The 20,352-nt window shown below is 40.9% G+C and overlaps 1 protein-coding gene across 4 annotated transcripts in view; it reads left to right on the forward strand.

Moving 5' to 3' along the window:
* Positions 1–20,352, forward strand: part of PDE10A (phosphodiesterase 10A) — a 619,526-nt gene that overhangs the window by 392,387 nt on the left and 206,787 nt on the right. For 3 of the 4 annotated variants that reach the window (XM_089668592.1, XM_089668595.1, XM_089668594.1), the window contains 2 exons: positions 5,432–5,555; positions 11,755–11,804. In XM_089668592.1, coding sequence (XP_089524718.1) covers positions 5,432–5,555; positions 11,755–11,804 — 174 coding nt within the window. The remainder of the gene's footprint in view (positions 1–5,431; positions 5,556–11,754; positions 11,805–20,352) is intronic. The other variant, XM_089668593.1, reaches the window with a different exon arrangement.

Raw genomic sequence — 20,352 nt, forward strand, 5'->3', positions numbered from 1 at the left:
TTGCAGAGCGAAAGGGTTTTTTATCTCCCGCTGTTACGATGGAAAGATAGGAGATGTCTTCAACTAACTCTTTAGGCCTGCTAGCCTGTTTTTTAAAGTCCCCCAGCAGGGGGGGTGGCTCTGAGTAACTGACCAATACTCTGTTTAGGGAGGGATCGTCGGGCGAACTCTGAATTAGAACCAACATCTGTCATAATCCATGATATGAAACATAGGGGACAAACTGACTTGAGCAATGAAAAGATAAATAAACCAAGCGCTAGGTGTCAGTGAAGAAAGGGATGGCTAGCAGCTGACATAGGAAGTAAACCTCTAAAACTTCAAGTGGTACATAAATGGTAAAAATATGCAGCGCTAAAGATAAATGAGTAAATCCCCAATGCTAAAAAGTCCGATAAATTATGAAGCTTCTAGGTTAACATAACGTATTAACGTGACTTCTGTGATAAATCAGCGTCTGGAAGACTGGAATGTTCGTGACTCTTGTGGTGATAAACTGAGAGTAGATTGCACTAACCGGATACATATGCAAATGAAGCATGGAGTAATTAAGACCTACTCCTAGTACTCTGGAAGTAGGTCACTGGATAGGTAGTTGTCATCTCCAAACTTGCCACTAGGTGTCATATCTCCCAGGACAGGCAAAGGTAGGAAATCCACAGACAGCAGCAGCAGCCAAATGAGGTGTTAACCAGGGATATCAGCCAGCAGAAGAACAGGATATATATAGCCACCTTCAAAAAAGGGCCCGGGCTCCCTCAGTGAAAGAAAAGGAGCCACAGGCCAGAAGCTTTGATAGTGTAGCAGGGTTTTATTGGTAGAATAAAAAACATATGTATGAGTATTGGGTACATGGTACCACACTACCCATTCACAAAAAAAAGTGTAGTGTGAAAAAAGACAGAAGACAGTCTTTGACAAATCCTTTATTAAAAGAAGGAAAATAAAACAATGTCTCCCAAAGTAGATCCAACGTCAATCACGATGCCTGCTGCCACTACCCGAAAAAAGAAAAAAAAAAGCTCCGCTCTCAACGTTGGCTCCTGCCGTCTGACTGCTTCGCTGGCTTGACAGTTCTTAAAATGTAAGGGGCGGGGACACTCTGTGACATCACCATACTCATTCATATGGGGGGGGGTCTAGGATCTGGGGGCTTCCAGATTCGGATAAGCCCCCGCCTGCAGACCTGCCGGGCTGCATGCTCGGATAAGGGTTTGGTATGGATTTTGAGGGGGGCCCCATGCTAGTGTTTTATTTTATTTTTTGTCAGCAAATTTTTATTTTTTTTTTTAAATTCAGCTGACAGTGGGGAACCCCACTGGCAGCTGATGACTCATAGGTTGTTAAAGACTCCGCTGCCACCCATTCCTTAACAACCCATGACAGTACTGACAGATACAGTACATACTGCATGCCTGGACCACTACTTAATTTCTGTATGCATTTAATTATTTATTTCCTTTTGTGATTTGACTTTAAGGTCTTTTTATGAGGTATTTACCGGGTGTTTTTGCTGTTTTCGGTAAATACCACCTACTAGCAATAGTGAATTGGCATTTTCAGTATCGCATGCAATATGTGGTCATGTGACTGACTTAACTCATGCAATAAGCTTTAGTGAATTGTGCCCAACGTCCCTTTACCTTGGTGTTCAGTGGAAAAGTGCCACCTTTAAACTGTATTTTCACTTTGCAGCCAAATTGAGATGATACCTACTTTTATATTTTTGACATGATCCCAGTCACATAGCATAATTAAAAGAAAAAAAACTGTTTAAAAATTGAAGCTCACATTTTTAAAAATTCTTTTTTCTGGAAACTCCAGGACTTGGTGCTCTCTGTTTGTAAGGGGCTGGGGATCTGTGCATGCCAAAATTATCCCTGCCTGTGCTGTGCTAAAAGATTTCATTATCACCAAAACAAGATAAGCAGAAAGTGTGACCTAGCCCCGTTTGCCCAGCCCTAAACAGGATCTGCACATCAGGGGGTTTGGAAGGATTAAAGATTGTGTGACCACTGTGTTTGGCTGTCACGGTGGTCCCATGATCGGGAGCCGGTCCTGCCAGGTACTGATCGTTAGTGGAGACCAAGAGCTGCCTTTGACACTCTCAGGCACACTCTCAGTTGTATGTGGTATGTGGGTGTTAAAGCCTACCATTTTGCCACTGCACATGTGTCGTGGGCAGCAAGACGTTAACAGAGTTACAGATTTCCAGGCCTGGTCATTTTATTGTTTGTCATTGAACTTCACAACAACTGTCCCTCACTTTTGTCCCCCATCTGTACACTGCTCTCTATGCACAGTAGTAGAAACTGTGTATGGAGTCATGTGTATAATCCTTCTCTAAACAAAAAGCTTAAAAGGTAACAAATATATTTATGCATGCGGGAATGCATAACAAACCTTTAGTAGGTGATCTCAAATTTGACCCTAGGATTAATCCTACTGGTGCTACCTATTCAGTGGTGTTGCTGTGTTGTTTGAACTTGACATTTCCAATGGATTCTTTGCTGGTAACTTTTACACCCAAAAGTATCCACAATTTCCTTGGTTTGTAGTGTGATTAGAAGGCTCTGAGAATAAAGCGTCTTCACTTTAGTACCATTTTAATGCTCATTTGAATTCTATCAACATTGTATGATGATCTTTCTACTAGTAATTGTCAATAATAATGATTATTATAATACTAGTAGATAAAAGTATACACAACTGGCATTTTGAATTTGTATATTTTTTTTAAGTAGGTTTTTATTTTTTACTTCATTTTTGAGTCATGTTTTCAGAGTTACTGCTAGTAATGTTTTTACACATTAAACTGTTTTTATTCATGTTCTGTATGAAACTTTACAGTATATTAATTTTACACCTTATGCCTTGGTAGAGGGGGCATTGTCTGTCCCTGCAAAATGTGTTGGTTGTGTTAAACCTTCTATTTTTATTTCATACATTAGAGTAAATCTATATGTGGATGATTTAACCAGTGGTGTGGCGCTTCAGTATCAGATATTTTTAGTTACAGTACCTTTTATGATGTTGGTCAGTGAAAAATGCCCCCCTTGCTATGATGGTTACTTGTCTTTACACAGCTGGTTGTGCTGAGTGACGTGCTAGGCTATGCAGGCACCACCAGGCAGGAGTTCGGTTCACTATGCTAACAGCTTAGTTGCTGCTTAAGTAACCCTTAGCAACGTTTTGAAGAAGCCTGATCGAGAAAGACTGGTCTATATACTTCTCTCTTGTACTATTCTCTGCATTAATATATTATTCAGAAAGAATGCTAAAACCACACTTATTTCAGTTTAAAGTTTCTGTAATCCTATGTAGTAGGCCATTTTTTGCAATATTTACAGCAAATATAACAAATGGTGTCTGTATAAAAAAAAAAAAAACAAACAAAAAAAGGAAGCTTTTGCTTGTTACCAACAGGGTTAGCTTTTCTGTAACCCAAGCCAGTGACATGGTGTCTTCCTGCTGCAGTTCTTCAACAGCAGTGTCATTTGCTTCACCCTGTTTCTCATCTTTATTATTCACTCTTTCTTAGTTCTCTAAAGTATAGAGAAACATTGATTGCTAATATTGCAGATATACACTGTAGAGTTTCACCAGCCAAGCATGTTTTGCATCTCAGATCAGCAAATTGCTTGCAGGGAGAATTCTGAATGACTCATTCATTCCTATTCTATATAATTCTATGAACTTAAATGATTTTAGGTTCAGAATAGTTGTCCTTTTAATGTTGCACGGGTAAGTTTTCCTCTTTTGACAATCAATCGACTTTGCAAACCTTTAATAATTTCATAGTAGCTGACAGTTAACATACAGCAGGTAAAATAAGTATTGAACATGTCACCATTTTTCTCGGCAAATATATTTCTAAAGGTGCTGGTGACATGACATTTTCACCACGTGTTGGTAACCCATGCAATCCATACATACAAAGAGTCAAAAACAAATTCAGAAATTAAGTTAAATGTAATAAAATAGAATGACACTGGGAAAATGTATTGAACACACTAGCTGAAATTTATTTAATGCTATGTACAAAATCCTTTGTTGGTAATGACCGCTTCAAGATGCCTCCTGTATGGAGAAACTAGTCACATACATTGCTCAGGTGTGAATTTGGCCCATTTTTACACAAACCATCTTCAAATCTTGAATGTTCCGTAGGCCTCTTCTTAGAACTCTGATCTTTAGTTCTTTCCATAGATTTTCTATTGGATTCAAGTCAGGCGATTGGCTGGGCTATTCTAGCAGCTTTATTTTCTTTCGTTGAACCCAATTGAGAGTTTTCTTTGTGTTTGTGATCATTGTGTTGCTGAAATGTCCACCCTTGTTTTACCTTCATCATCATGGTAGATGGCAGCAGATTTTTATCAAGGATGCCTTGATACATTTTTCCCTTAATATTTCCTTCAGTGATGATGTTCCCACTCCCAACACTGTGGGTATGGTGTTTTTGGGGTGATGTGCAGTGCCATTTGCTCTCAAACATGCATCCGAAGAGTTCAATTTTGGTCTCAGCTGACCAGATTATATTCTGCCAGTATTTCACAGGCTTGTCTAAATGTTGTTCAGCAAAGTAAACAAGCTTCAACATGATTTTTCTTCAGCAATGTAGTCTTGCATGGTGATCGTGCATACAGGCCATGGCGGTTGAGGCCATTACTTACTGTTTTCTTTGAAACAATTGTACCTGCTAATTCCTGGTCTTTCTGAAGCTCTCCACAAGTGGTCCTTGGCTCTTGGACAACTCTTCTGATAATTCTTTTCACTCCTCTGAGCTCAGAGCACCTGTAAGCACCACAACAGTGCTTACTGAAACATTCAAAAGTTGAGAAATCCTTCTGTAACCAATGCAATCAGTATGTTTTGCAACAATAATGTTGCAAATATTTTGAGAGCGTTCTTTGATTTACCCATCATGAGATGTTTCTTGTGCGACATCTTGGTAATGAGACACCTTTTTATAGGCCATCAGTTGAGACTGAACCAGCTGATAATAATTTGCACTGGCAAGGGGCAGGATAGTTTTCTAATTACTGATAGATTTCAGCTGGTGCTTTGGCTTTCCATGCCTTCTTGCACCTCCTTTTCTTCATGGGTTCAATACTTTTTCCCTGTGTCATTCCATTTTATTACACATAACTTAATATCTGAACTTATTTGTTTTGGTTTCTTTGTTTTTGTGGATTGCATGGGTTGTTACTGATATTTTGTGAAACATTCATGTCAGTAGCGCCTTTAGAAATATATTTACTTAGAAAAATGGTGACATGTTCAATACTTCTTTTACCCGTTGTATGCTATGTGGGTCTTCTATGGCTATAAAAACATATATTGGATAGCCAGATGTTATGAGGATCAATGTATATCCCTTTGTTTTGTTCTTTTAATCATGTTGTAACATTTATTTCTCCACTTTCCTTAGCAGTATCAGGATACAAATATGCAAGGAGTGGTTTATGAGCTGAACAGTTACATGGAACAAAGGCTAGATGCTGGCGGTGACAATAAATTACTCTTGTATGAATTAAGTGATATCATCAAAACAGGTAGACATACACATTTTTTCTATTCCTGTACTTTCTTAGCTTGAGCATACATATAATGAATTTGTTTAGTAAGACAAACAATGATAATAATATGCAAAGTGCAGTAACGCTGAACGACTATTCAGATTATAATTTATCATTTTGAATCTGTAAAAGACTGGTGAATACCTGATAACTGCAGAATGCCATTAAAACTAGGGATTCACCAAAATTTTGATGGCCGAAAATAGCCCTATTGGCATTTTGTCGATAGGAAAATGTTAGCTGATACAGGTGCCGATAGGAGGCTGTGTGTACTGCATATGGGGGGGGGGGGGAAGAATGGCAGGAAAGGAGCAGTGTGTATAGTGAGATACCACTAAATATCACGTCTGGTTTTTAAATGCAATTCCCAGCTTTTTTTTCCCCTTCATAATATATCCGAGAATGAGCTGTCATTCTCTCCTCTGCTAACAGAAACTAGGGGCGGGGTCACTGGGTAATGTCACTGGGTGACCCCGCCACTTAGTTTCCGTTAGCGGCGGTGAGAATGACAGCTCATTTTTGGATCTTTAGTGAAGGGGAAAAAAAAAGCTGGTAATTGCATTTAAAAACCAGATGTGATATTTAGTGGTATGTTACCAGCTTTTTTCTTTTTCTTCACTATAGCTCCAAGAATGAACTTTCATTTTCCCCCCCGCTAAGGGGCAGGGTTACCCAGTGATTTTACCCGGTGACTCCACCCCTTGTTTCCTTTAGCGGGGGCGTGAATGACAGCTTATTCTCAGAGCTATAATGTAGAAAAAAAAGCCAGGAATTACATTTAAACACCAAAATTGTTTTTAAATGCAATTACTGGCTTTTTTCCCTTCACTATAGCTCTGAGAATGAGCTGCCATTTTGTCCGCCGCTAAGGGAAACTAAGGGGCGGGGTCACCCAATGACATTACCCAGTGACCCTTTCCCTTAGTTTCCCTAGTGGAGGAGAGAATGACAGCTCATTCTCAGAGATATAGTAAAGGGGGAAAAAAAAGCTGGTAATTATATATACTAAGGGGCGGGGTCACCCAATGACATTACCCAGTGACCCTGTCCCTTAGTTTCCCTAGTGGAGGAGAGAATGACAGCTCATTCTCAGAGATATAGTAAAGGGGGAAAAAAAAGCTGGTAATTATATTTAAAAACCAGCAGTGACATATAGGGTAGCCAGTGAGGGAGCATGAATGTATACGCTGCTCCCTCACTGTATACACTGCTCCTCTCTCGCCCCCTCCTTGCACGCACTGCCCCCCACCCCCTCCCCCCTACAGAGAGGACCTGTTACTCATGCTATCACCTAGGGGACTATTGATCCCCTATGTGAAAGCAATAAAATCATAAATTAAAAAATATATAAAAAATACACATTAAAGTTACAAAAAAAAAAAACTACTAAAAAAGAAATTTGAGCCTTCCCACCCACACTTGCGCATATAATTCGGTTTCTGGTTTAGGCACCAAAATTTTCATTTTGGTGCACCACTAATTAAAACCAGCTTGTGTTAGAGGTTCTATGCATTTTTAAGGTGAATTGCTTTTACAGAACTTTTATGCCCACACCCACAGAAACAGACATACCTCAGTTTAGAAGGTATTTTGATAGAAATGGCACAAGCCTTTCTCCAGCTTTTCTTGTTTCACATGCATTACATAATTTATACAGGGTCTTTCTGTAAATGAAGCTTGAATTCCTTCAGTCGTCTTCCTGCCTGCATGACACTGTGAATATCTTTTGTTTATCTCCTCTACCCAGACACAGCTTACTAGGAAGATGTCAGCTTTTTACGGGTCACATGACCTAAACTGTTGAGCTCCAGATGTTTTGCAACTCAAAATTTTACTTGATTTGGGCACAGCAGGCTGGGGGTGGATTTTGTAAGTACAGGACCAGTCTGGGGGGCAGGGAGGAAGGCAGTGCATAACTAGGCTGAGTGGGGTAATGCTGACAGTGCAGAACTAGGCAGCGGAGTAATGCTAGGTGTATATCTAATTATCATGAAGTTGGTTTGTAAATATTTTTTTTGGTCCATTTACCCTGGGCAAGGAATCCAGATTTAGTGGTTGTTAGTTACTCTAATTAAGGAATTGTTTTAAAAGTTGATATACAGTACTATGCAAACGTTGTAGGCTGGTGTGAAGAAATGCTTTAAAGTAAGAATGTTTTCAAAGATATATAGTTTAGTTGTTTATTTTTGTCAATTTACAAAATGCAAAGAGAGAACAGAAGAAAAATATAAATGAAATCAATATTTGGCGAGACTACCTCTTGGCTTCGAACAAAGAAGCACAAAGAAATGGGCAACATTGAAGACCGTAAACGCAGTAATCAGCCAAGGAAATTTAAAGTGGTTATACCTACCTGAGCCCCATCTTGATCCAGCGATGTGCATGAGAGCCATAGATTTCCTGGGTCTTTCTCTCCTCATTGGCTGACATAGCAGTGAGAGCCATTGGCTCCTGCTGCTATTTACCACAGCCAGGGGCGAAGGCACGCTGTTTGTGTTAATAGACAGTGTCCATTCACAGGAGTGTGGTTCGAGAGCGAGCCTGCTCAAGTACCCTTCTTAACAAGAGGCTTGTTATTGGGGCCCTTGGCAGGGGGGAGGAGTCAGGACCGCTGGCGGGGGACCCAAAAAGAAGAGGGTTGAGTCTGATCTGTGCAAGACCATTGCATAGAGCAAGTAAGTATAACATGTTTTGTTTTTTGTTTTACAAACTTTAGAATCGCTATAATGCAGCAGAAGGAAGACACATCATTCTTATTTTCCTTCAGCATTAGAAGAAGTCAAGCAGTGCCATCAGCGCAGAACTGGTGGAAACCAGTTGGACTCAGGTACACCCATCTACTGTCTGGAGAAGTCTGGCCAGAAGTGGTCATCATGGAAGAATTTCTGCCAAAAAGCCATACCTCCAACATGGAAACAAGGCTTAGTGACTCAACTATGTATGAAAACATAGGAACTGGGGGTGCAGAAAAATGGCAGCAGGTACTCTGGACCGATGAGTCAAAATGTTAAATATTTGGCTGTAGCTGGAGGCAGTTTGTTTGCCGAAGGGCTGGAGAGCGGTACAACAATGAGTGTCTGCAGGCAACAGTGAATCATGGTGGGGCTGCATTTCTGCAAATGGAGCTGAAGATTTGGTCAGGATCAATGTTGTTCTGAATGCTGAGAAATACTAGCAGATGCTTATTCACCATGCCATACCATCAGGGAGGCATTTGATTGGCCCCAAAATTATTCTGCAGTAGGACAACGACCCCAAACATACAGCTAATGTCATTAAAGTGGTAGTAAACTGCGTCCACTATAAAAAAAAAAAAAATCCCCTGCAAGGTAAAGACATAATGTGCTAGTATGCATCACATACTTTTCTCTTCTGTTTGTTTACTTTCCATTTTGGTAATTGATAAAAATCAACTTTTAACACTTTTGTTTCTGAAAGCAATCTTAAAGTATAACTAAGGGCAAAACTTTTTTTGTAGTTTTGCATGGAGTGGGGAGGGATTAAAACACCTGTCAGCTTTTATTGCTGTGTGTGTCCCTGCTAAGGAGATTCACTCTCTCTAGTTGTCCGGTTTACCATTATCCTGAAAGTAAAAGAAAATCTGAAATTTTGGGTTGTCCCCACAAAAATAATAGAGGGGAAATCTTCCAACAGGAACACTAGTTCTGGTGATCTGGGGGTTCCCAAGGAATTCCCTTAATTTGTGAGGATTTCTTCTCACTTCCTGTTTGGCTTTGGCACAGGAAGTGAAGGGAAATCTCTTACAATGGGACACAGATGGTGAAAAAAAATCTGGCAGGTTATAAGTCTCCCTTGCTTTTATCCAAATGAAAAAAACGTTTTGCCTATAGTTCCAGCATATTTAATAACTGCCTAAAACTTTTGCACAGTACTGTAAATCTAGGTAGATATAAAAGGCACACTTATTTTTATTAAGCTCATGTATCTTACATTGTGTTTTAATTATAGGGTGGCATTTACAGTCATGGCCGAAATTGTTGGCACCCTTGATATTTCTCCAGGAAATCATGTATTTCTCACGAAACGTATTGCATTAACACATGTTTTGCTATACACATGTTTATTCCCTTTGTGTGTATTGGGACAAAACAAAAAAAGGGAGGAAAGAAAGCAAATTCGACATAATGTCACACAAACCTCCAAAAATGGGCTGGACAAAAGTATTGGCACCCTTTCACAACTGCGGATAAATAAGAATGTTACAAGCATGTGATGCTCCTGTAAACTCACCTGGGGCAAGTAACAGGTGTGGGCAATATAGAAATCACACCTGAAAGCAGATAAAAAGGAGAGACGTTCACTTAACCTTTGCATTGTGTGTCTGTCTGTGCCACACTAAGCATGGACAACAGAAAGAGGAGACGAGAACTGTCTGAGGACCTGAGAACCAAAATTGTGGCAAAATATCAACAATCTCAAGGTTACAAGTCCATCTCCAGAGAACTAGATTTGCCTTTGTCCACAGTGCGCAACATTATCAAGAAGTTTGCAACCCATGGCACTGTAGCTAATCTCCCTGGTCGTGGACGGATGAGGAAAATTGATGAAAGATTGCAACGCAGAATAGTCCGGATGGTGGATAAGCAGCCCCAAACATGTTCCAAAGACATTCAAGCTGTCCTGCAGGCTCAGGGAGCATCAGTGTCAGCGCGAACTATCCGTCGACATTTAAATGAAATGAAACGCTATGGCAGGAGACCCAGGAGGACCCCACTGCTGACACAGAGACATAAAAAAGCAAGACTACAGTTTGCCAAAATGTACTTGAGTAAGCCAAAAGCCTTCTGGGAAAACGTCTTGTGGACAGATGAGACCAAGATAGAGCTTTTCGGTAAAGCACATCATTCTACTGTTTACCGAAAACGGAATGAGGCCTACAAAGAACAAAACACAGTACCTACGGTAAAATATGGTGGAGGTTCAATGATGTTTTGGGGTTGTTTTGCTGCCTCTGGCACTGGGTGCCTTGACTGTGTGCAAGGCATCATGAAATCTGAGGATTACCAAAGGATTTTGGGTCGCACTGTAGGGCCCAGTGTCAGAAAGCTGGGTTTGCGTCCAAGATCCTGGGTCTTCCAGCAGGACAATGACCCCAAACATACGTCAAAAAGCACTCAGAAATGGATGGCAAAGAAGCGCTGGAGAGTTCTGAAGTGGCCAGCAATGAGCCCAGATCTAAATCCCATTGAACACCTGTGGAGAGATCTTAAAATTGCTGTTGGGAAAAGGTGTCCTTCCAATAAGAGAGACCTGGAGCTGTTTGCAAAGGAAGAGTGGTCCAAAATTCCGGGTGAGAGGTGTCAGAAGCTTATTGATGGTTATAGGAAGCGACTGATTTCAGTTATGTTTTCCAAAGGGTGTGCAACCAAATATTAAGTTAAGGGTGCCAATACTTTTGTCCAGCCCATTTTTGGGGTTTTGTGTGACATTATGTCATATTTGCTTTTCTGCCTCTGTTTTATATTTGTTCCAATACATACAAAGGGAATAAACATGTGTATAGCAAAACATGTGTTAATGCAATACCTTTTTTGTGTGAAATACTTGATTTTCAGGAAAAATATCAAGGGTGCCAACAATTTCGGCCATGACTGTATATTCCCAGAGGAAAATTTAATAAAGTATATTGTTATGCTCTTACAAACACTCATTTGTGGCAGAAACAAAAAGCATTGGATTTTGCGTTATACAGATCTATACATTCAGCATTCTTGAGCAGAGAATGAATCCCTACATGACACTTAGGACATCATTTCCGTAGGCGGATTCACTGCACAGTTGACAGACAAGTGCTTTCAACATTTTTTTTTTTTTTTAGCTTGATATTTTTCTTTAGAGTTTGTTAAACTTTTTGTAATGTTCCACCATTAATGTACAGTATGTATATTAAAGGGATATACGGTATAAATACTAAGGAAAACCACATTTATTACAGAAACCAATCCTATTCTAGCTGAGCTACTTTTCAGTGCACATTTTAACTTTTGTTAATACATACAGACAAATAGTTGTAAAACTGAAGATTTTAGTTTTAAGGTAGTAAAAAGTATACCAAATTTGTTTATTATTTGTTATAATATTATACTAGTTGAAAGAATTGTTAAGCATGCTAAATTATCTGCTTTAATTTCTTTCCCATTTTTTTTTTTTACAGCTACAAAAGCTGATGGATTTGCACTATATTTCCTTGGAGAATGCAATAATGTAAGTGATAAAAATAAATTATTTGTAACTGCTTGACCATTCTACCTTATTGAAATTAAGTAGTGTTAAGAGCATGTGTTGTGAACTACTTTACTATATACAGTATGTGTACAGTTTTTTTTCACAATAAACATATAATACATGACAAAGTATTCCCTGAATACTGTAGATTAGCTAAAGAGAGAGCACCAAAGATCTGGAGGCTCCTTTTAAGAGATTGATTGAATCTTTGGATTGACCCATTATAATAAGGAATACTCATTTATATGAGTCATCCACTTGTGTATGTAAGTTTCAACTTGAGCTTTTGAGGTCTGTAAACACTTTTTTTGTTTTTTTAAAGACTTTTTTATCCTTACGTGATGATCCTGCCAATAACACACCTCATGTCTTTGGCTGACAACATTCACTCAATGCACTGTTGTTAATATCAGTATTCTGGACTTGTATAGCATTAGCAGTTTGTGCAGCGCTTTACATCGTGAGGGCAGACATTACAGTTACAATTCAGTTTAATACAAGAGGAATCAGAGGGCCCTGCTCGTTGGAGCTTACAATCGAAAAGGTATGGTCAAGTGATACTAAAGGTAATAACTGTCAGGGACAAGCTGATGGAGAAAACAAAGTACAGTTATTAGGTGGGGGAAGAATAGGCTTCACTAAAGAGATGGGTTTTCAGGGATTGTCTAAAAGTAGACAGAGTAGGAGACAGTCGAACAGATTTGGGCAGGGATTTCTATAGGCTGGGAGAGACTCAGGAATAGTCCTGGAGTTGATCATGGGAGGAAGTGACAAAGGAGCTAGAGCAGGAGGATTAATAGCTAGTCACAAAATATTCTGCGCTACCCCTTTAAAAAGTCTTTATATCCATAATCTGGGGAAATAAAATAAACACAGTACAATGCAATAGAATCCAAATATCCTGTCACTATCTCCAAGTGATTCACAATAACAAATATAAAGTATAAAAAGTGTAAAGGTCCACATCCTTGTTCAATCTCACAAAAATAAAATGTAAACGTCTAGATGCATGTACATTCTTGTATCCAATCCAGTGATTCTTCTATCCACCACCATGAAAGATTATATGAGCCTCTTACCAGGATAACATGCCCCCTAAACACCTGAGGTAACATTTGTTTTTGTAGCATATTGGTCATCTTACAATTATAGTGGATGACATCAGAATCAATCTCCCAGAATCTCCTGCGGTACCTCAGCAAGCATATATTATCATGGACCATAAAGAGGAAGAAAGACACTCCACATATTGTACTACTATATACTATATGAAAATAGGGTGTGCAGCGCTATACAAATAAAACACACTGTCTAAAGTATGGCAAAATATGACAGAAATGGAAAAATCCCGTAAACTGGATGTTAAACAGTCCAAGGTAATATAATATCAGTCCAAAAAGGTATATTTCAGTGATGGAGTATAAATGACTTCAATCCAAATGGGTATATTCCAGCATCCTAACATGAAGGTGTAGAAAAATTGCCCACTCACCGGAAGTGCAATTTAATGTGCACATAGAAATTCCATGAAGCCGGAGGTCCCATGAAGGTATAGCCTGATGATAGAGGTGCCCTCTGGATGGGGTGACGGCTGCCAGAGAAGTAGATCTGGACCAATTTCCCAAATTGTCCTGCCTGGGTGGATGATAAAGATGACCTTTAGGGTTTATTTCTCCACCTACATCAGCAGAAGTGAGGAAGTTATGGGATATATCATTCCTAGATAAATACGTAAAGGAACACATGGTTCCCATATCCCTAAGATGAGATGTGTCCCCAGATATGGATGACACAACTGGTCTATTAGAATGGTTCCAGTTCTTTAACAATGCCGGTACTGACCTTCTTAAATTTCTTATTACTCGCAAGAAAAAGAAATGAGCACACTTGAATTCTGAAATTAATCAGATCCGGGAAAACTTACACCATATAGAGATAAAGACGAATATAAGACGGAATCTGATAAGCTCAAAGTACACTTAGAAGGCATTGAAAGAGAACAAAGGAACAAAAAGATGAGAAAATATAACAGAGATTTTAAAGATTATCAGGACCATGTTGTGTTTAAATGGCAAAAAGCTAAGGATGAACCACAATTGGCATCCGTTCCCACTACATCAACTTATACTCAGAAATCTAGAGGTTTTCAATCTAGATACAAATCAACCACTCCTAATAACTATTTTAGATCACCCGGTAAAACTAAGAGAAATTCTGACTATAACATTCCTGTTCATAATAGATTTGAACCCCTTACAGATCCTAACATTGGTGCCTGGGATTCTCGTTGGCATCTCAATGAAAGAGTATCGTTTAGAAAAGAGTATACACACGATGATTACTATAAACCGCATTCCAATAGTTCTTATAACAATAGTTATAGAAAAACATGTCCCTGGAAATTTAGGCCCACAGGCCTCACCTAGAAATTCTACAAGGACCCCTTTTCCACTACAAGCAAGACCACAAGGGAGATCCTATTGGAGAAACCATTATAACTCTCCTCACCCCCCTTACCCTGAAACTCCCCCCACTACATCTTATAATCTAAATACCAATAATGGATACTTACATTGTAAAGCTTCTTATCCCATTTTTCCGTGATGTTGGCATCCCCTAATGAGATTTGAATATATCATATTTTATAAATTTATATTTAGTAATCTATCCTTAAGAGTAAATCAATTAAAAGACGATTATCACCACATTGTTTCAAGTGGGATGACGATTTTACCTGACCTTTTGCCTTTCATATTGATTTAAATATCAATTTGATCAAGTATTTTATATAGTTGAAAGACACATGGAAAAATTGCTCCTGCTCTTGCGCGTGCACACTAGATTTGACCTTCTCCAAAATGGCGCCGGCCTAATGCGCATGCGCCATCCCCTATATAAGCAAACGGTGCGTGGCACGGCGGAATTGGCCATCCCCTCTGAAGACGCGTTAGGAGGAGCCAATTACGCCGTGAAGTCACACCGCCGGAGCAACGTGGAGCTCGGCGGCCATCTTTGAATGTGGACGGTTAGTCCTGTGAATTTGTCATTCCTTTAAAATTGTCTGATGAATTGGTTTTAACTTATCCTTGAATAAATATACTTCTATCTACTACACTATGGGCATGTCCTTGTATTAACTCCCTGGGGGAGTTTTAATTTCCAGACACCCTGCCATAGGACGAGATCCATTCCAGTATCCAGAGAGGGAACCTCTTATCCAGGGAGCAGCACCCACTTAACCCCTTAAGGCAGGGGTTAAAATTTCGAGTCCAGACCCACTAGCCAGTCACAAAACTTACTCGCCACCAGTTGCCCCACCCAACCTTGCCCAGGTCCGCCCCCAACCCCACCCCCGGGCCGCCCCAAACACGCCCCCTTAAAGCTTATGAAATACATTTTTCTTTAGAATAAATAGTCCAAAATATAAAACTGTACACAGTAATGTATATCCCAGCTCCCCTGTACTCCATTATAGTGATCTGACATGTATACAGTAATGATTACTATATACATGTCATATCATTATAATGGAGTACAGGGGAGCTGGGATATACATTACTGAGTAATGTATATCCCAGCTCCCCTGTACTCCATTATAGTGATATGACATGTATACAGTATGTATATCCCAGCTCCCCGATTTACAGGCTAAGCGAAAGGTTTTAAGGGAAGGACCGATTATTGGATGTAGGAGGAGGTCTTGAGGAATGTGTTTGGTCAGAAGCCACAGGATCATTGCCAAGGGGGAAGTGGAACAAGAGTGTTCCAGCTGGACCCACACTTTGGTTGTAAAGTGTACAGTAGGGCGAAATAGTATTTAGTCAGCCACCAATTGTGCAAGTTCTCCCACTTAAAGAGATGAGATAGGCCTGTAATTGGCATCATAGGTAGACCTCAACTATGAGAGACAAAATGGGAAAAAAAATCCAGACAATCACATTGGCTGATTTGGAAAGAATTTATTTGCAAATTATGGAGGAAAATAAGTATTTGGTCAACATCAAAAGTTCATCTCAATACTTTGTTATATATCCTTTGTTGGCAATGACAGAGGTCAAACATTTCCTGTAAGTCTTCGCAAGGTTGGCACACACTGTTGCTGGTATGTTGTCCCATTTCTCCATGCAGATCTCTTCTAGAGCAGTGATGTTTTGGGGCTGTCGCTGGGCAACACGGACTTTCAACTCCCTCCAAAGGTTTTCTATGGTGTTGAGATCTGGAGACTGGCTAGGCCACTCCAGGACCTTGAAATGCTTCTTACGAAGCCACTCCTTCGTTTCCCGGGCGGTATGTTTGGGATCATTGTCATGTTGGAAGACCCAGCCACCTTTCATCTTCAATGCCTTTGCTGATGGAAGGAGGTTTGCACTCAAAATCTCACGATACATAGCCCCATTCATTCTGCCCTGTACATGGATCAGTCGTCCTGGTCCCTTTGCGGAGAAACAGCCCCAAAGCATGATGTTGCCACCCCCATGCTTCACAGTAGGTATGGTGTTCTTTGGATGCAACTCAGCATTCTCTCTCCTCCAAACACGACGAGTTGTGTTTCTACCAAACAGTTCTATTTTGGTTTCATCTGACCATATGACATTCTCCCAATCCTCTTGTGGATCATCCAAATGCTCTCTAGCAAATGTCAGACGGGCCCGGACATGTACTGGCTTAAGCAGGGGGACACGTCTGGCACTGCAGGATCTGAGTCCCTGGCGGCGTAGTGTGTTACTGATGGTAGCCTTTGTTACGTTGGTCCCAGCTCTCTGCAGGTCATTCTCTAGGTCCCCCCGTGTGGTCCTGGGATTTTTGCTCACCGTTCTTGTGATCATTTTGACCCCACGGGGTGAGATCTTGCGTGGAGCCCCAGATCGAGGGAGATTATCAGTGGTCTTGCGTGGAGCCCCAGATCGAGGGAGATTATCAGTGGTCTTGTATGTCTTCCATTTTCTAATTATTGCTCCCACAGTTGATTTGTTCACACCAAGCTGCTTGCCTATTGCAGATTCAGTCTTCCCAGCCTGGTGCAGGTCTACAATTTTGTTTTCGGTGTCCTTCGATAGCTCTTTGGTCTTCACTATAGTGGAGTTTGGAGTGTGACTGAGGTTGTGGACAGGTGTCTTTTATACTGATAACAAGTTCAAACAGGTGCCATTGATGCAGGTAATGAGTGCAGGACAGAGGAGCCTCTTAAAGAAGAAGGTACAGGTCTGTGAGAGCCAGAAATCTTGCTTGTTTGTAGGTGACCAAATACTTATTTTCCACCATAATTTGCAAATAAATTATTTCCAAATCAGCCAATGTGATTGTCTGGATTTTTTTCCCATTTTGTCTCTCATAGTTGTGGTCTACCTATGATGCCAATTAGAGGCCTCTCTCATCTTTTTAAGTGGGAGAACTTGCACAATTGATGGCTGACTAAATACTTTTTTGCCCCACTGTATATTCCAATCGATTATCCTAGTAAAATGGCAGGCCCAATGGTAAAGTTGCAGGTCAGGTAGTCCAATCCCCCCTTTGGATTTGGGGAGCACAAGTTGGGAGAAGGAAATACGTGGCCGTTTATGATTCCAGAGAAAAAGAGAGCATTCTTCTGCATGAAATGAAAAAGGCGGGTGGTAAATGGATAGGTAAGGTTTGAAATAGATAGAGGAGGTTCGGGAGGATATTCATTTTTAGTATAGCAGCCCTACCAAACCAGGAGAAGCATGGGCGATGCCACCTAGTTAGGTCTGCTCGAATGGCACCAAGGGTTGGAAGAAAGTTTTTGACATAAAGATCAGAGAGGTTACTCGTAAGCTATATTCCCAGATAGGTAAGGGAGTCCCTTTCCCATTGAAAGGGGAACTGTGACTGAGAAAAGGAAACCAGGTCTGAAGGAAGAGTAATGTTTAAGGCATAGAATTTGGAATGATTAATTTTGAGGTTCGAGATATATTGAAAAAAGGAAAAATCCTTAAGTGGGTTGGGCAAGGTTATCCGGGGCTCCGTCAAAAACAAAAGAATGTCATCTGCGTAGGCAGCAAATTTGTATTCCTTGTTCGCCACGGAAATACCCCTGATATCTGGGTTTAAGCGGAGTTTGCGTAACAATGGTTCTAGTGATATCACAAAAAGAAGCGGGGATAGGGGGCAACCTTGACGCGTACCATTCCGAAGAGGGCATGAATGAGAGAGATGCCCATTCAGCATGGTGTCCCCTAAACCAATCGCCTGTAGGGTTGCCTTTATGTAATCCCAGGACACCCTATCAAAAGCCTTCTCGGCATCTAGGGAAAGAATAAATCCTGGACTGCAAGAATCGTGAAGTCGGTGGAGAAGGTTAAGAGCCTTGATGTTGTTATTCTTTGCTTCCCTTCCCGGGATGAAGCCCACTTGGTCAAGATCAATCAGGGAGGGTAATAAGGCAAGGGGACATTTGGCTAGGATCTTTGCGTAGATTTTGATGTCTACGTTCAAAAGAGAGATAGGTCTATAATTGGTAACCAAAGTGACATCTTTGCCTTCTTTGGGGATGACAGTAATATGAGCTTCCAGGGGGCGATGATGTTGCGTGGAGGGTGAAGAGAAAGTGTTGAAGGCGGAGAGGAAGGGTCCACTCAAAATATCTAGAAACTCCTTGTAATATGCCACAGAAAGACCATCGGGCCTGGGCTTTTACCAGGTTTCATTTGCTGGACAGCTCGGGAGAGTTCCTCCGCTGTGATATGATGTTCCAAATCCTGAACAGTATCATCAGGTACAGTGGAAGGACTATAGAGGCGAAGAAAGCCAGAGATTAAGGTGTCTCTAGGCTTATTGGCCTCAGAAGGGCGACATTCTGGAGGGAGATTGTATAATGTTTTGTATATTGCTCGAAGTGAGATGCTATATCCGCATTTGAGGTGGCCAAAGAGCCATCCGAGCCCCTAATCTTGTGAACTGTTAAACTCGACTTTTTTGTCTGGAGGGATCTGGCTAAGAATCTCCCGCTTTTGTTAGCAAACTCATAAAAAAGTTTTTGCGACAATGAATCTGCGCTTAGCTGCCTGGTTCGTTTAAGAGCTGTGTGCGTAAGATCAGATAAAGTCGAGGCGGCCTGATTATGTTTGTGCGCCATTTCCAGGAATTAAATGCGATCTAAGAGTTGTTGTAAGCGAATCTGTCTCTCTTTTTTACGTTTTGTGGCCATAGCTATTAGGACTCCTCGAATGACGCATTTATGTGCCTCCCATTGAGTTAATGAAGAGGTATCTGGAGTTTGATTGTTCGAAAAGTAGTTCGTTAATTGGGAGCGAACCTTTGCTTCATTGGCCAAGTCAGAAAGAAGAGAGGCATCCAAACGCCATATCTTAGAACGGGAGTGTTTCTCCGGAAATCGTAATGTCATAGTGATAGGGTGATGATCAGAGAGGATCATCGGTTCGATGGAAGAATCATGGAGGAAAGAGAGGTCAGCTTGCGTGATAAAGAGTTAATCGATTCTGGAATATTTGTTGTGTGGATGGGAGAAAAATGTATAGTCTTTGACATTCGGGTGGAGGACTTGCCAAGAGTTGTGAAGTTGCAGATCTTGAAGTTGAGTGTGAATCTGTCTAATGGATTTATACGGCAAGAAAATGCTTCCCGAGGAAGAGTCCAATAAAGGGCATAGGGGAATGTTAAGATCACCTCCCAAGATTAGGATACCCGTCTGGAAGGAGGAGAGTGAAGAGGTAATGGAGCGGAAAAAGGATACCTGTTTAGTGTTGGGTGCGTAAAGATTTGCTAAAGTGATGGGCCTATTGGCAAAATTACCTTTTAGAAACAGGAATCTACCATCTGGATCCGGAAGTGACTCCGAGATAACCAGAGGGAGGTGCTTTGCAATCAAAATGGAAACGCCTTTAGATTTAGCATGAGGGTTAGGAGCATGATAAACAGTCGGAAAACGGGAGATAGTAAGCTTGGGTATGGCATCGTGACGGAAGTGAGTTTCCTGAAGAAAGACAATATCCGCTCTCTGTTTAAAAAGGTGCGAAAACAGGAGAGAGCGCTTTTCAGGGGTATTCAGACCCTTCACATTAATAGACAGAACTTTCAGCGAAAGATGCCCTGACGGAGTTGAGAGAAGGCATGTCCAGGAGAGTAAAGGGAACCTAAAGGGATGGGGAAGAGAGAGAAGAGAGGAAAGAAAAAAAAGGGGGGGGGAGGTGGAGGGGGAGAGGGGAAGGAAAAGAAATGAAAAGGAAGAGGGAAATGAGGGGAGAAAAGAGAGAGAGATAACCGGCAGTGGGGGTAGACCAGCTGACCCACCAAGATACAGGAAGGAGGAAAGAAGAACAAGAAAGAAGAAGGGGTAGGAGGGAAATAGCAGAAAGAGGAACAAGGAGTGAAAGGAGATGAGAGGCAGAGGACAAGGGAGTAAAGACGGCCGGAAAAAGTTCAGCGAGAGCTCTCAAAGCTTGCTGTGTGGGAAACGTGGTGGACTTAGATCCAAAATGAAAGAGTCCACCGAGCCATGGACCTTAAAAAATGCAAGAATTGGGGAGGGAGGGTGAGCACAATTCTTTTG

Source organism: Staurois parvus, unplaced genomic scaffold (genome assembly GCF_062004578.1).
Source record: "Staurois parvus isolate SC_StPar_1 unplaced genomic scaffold, SC_StPar_1.0 ptg000059l, whole genome shotgun sequence".
NCBI classification, from domain to species: domain Eukaryota; kingdom Metazoa; phylum Chordata; class Amphibia; order Anura; family Ranidae; genus Staurois; species Staurois parvus.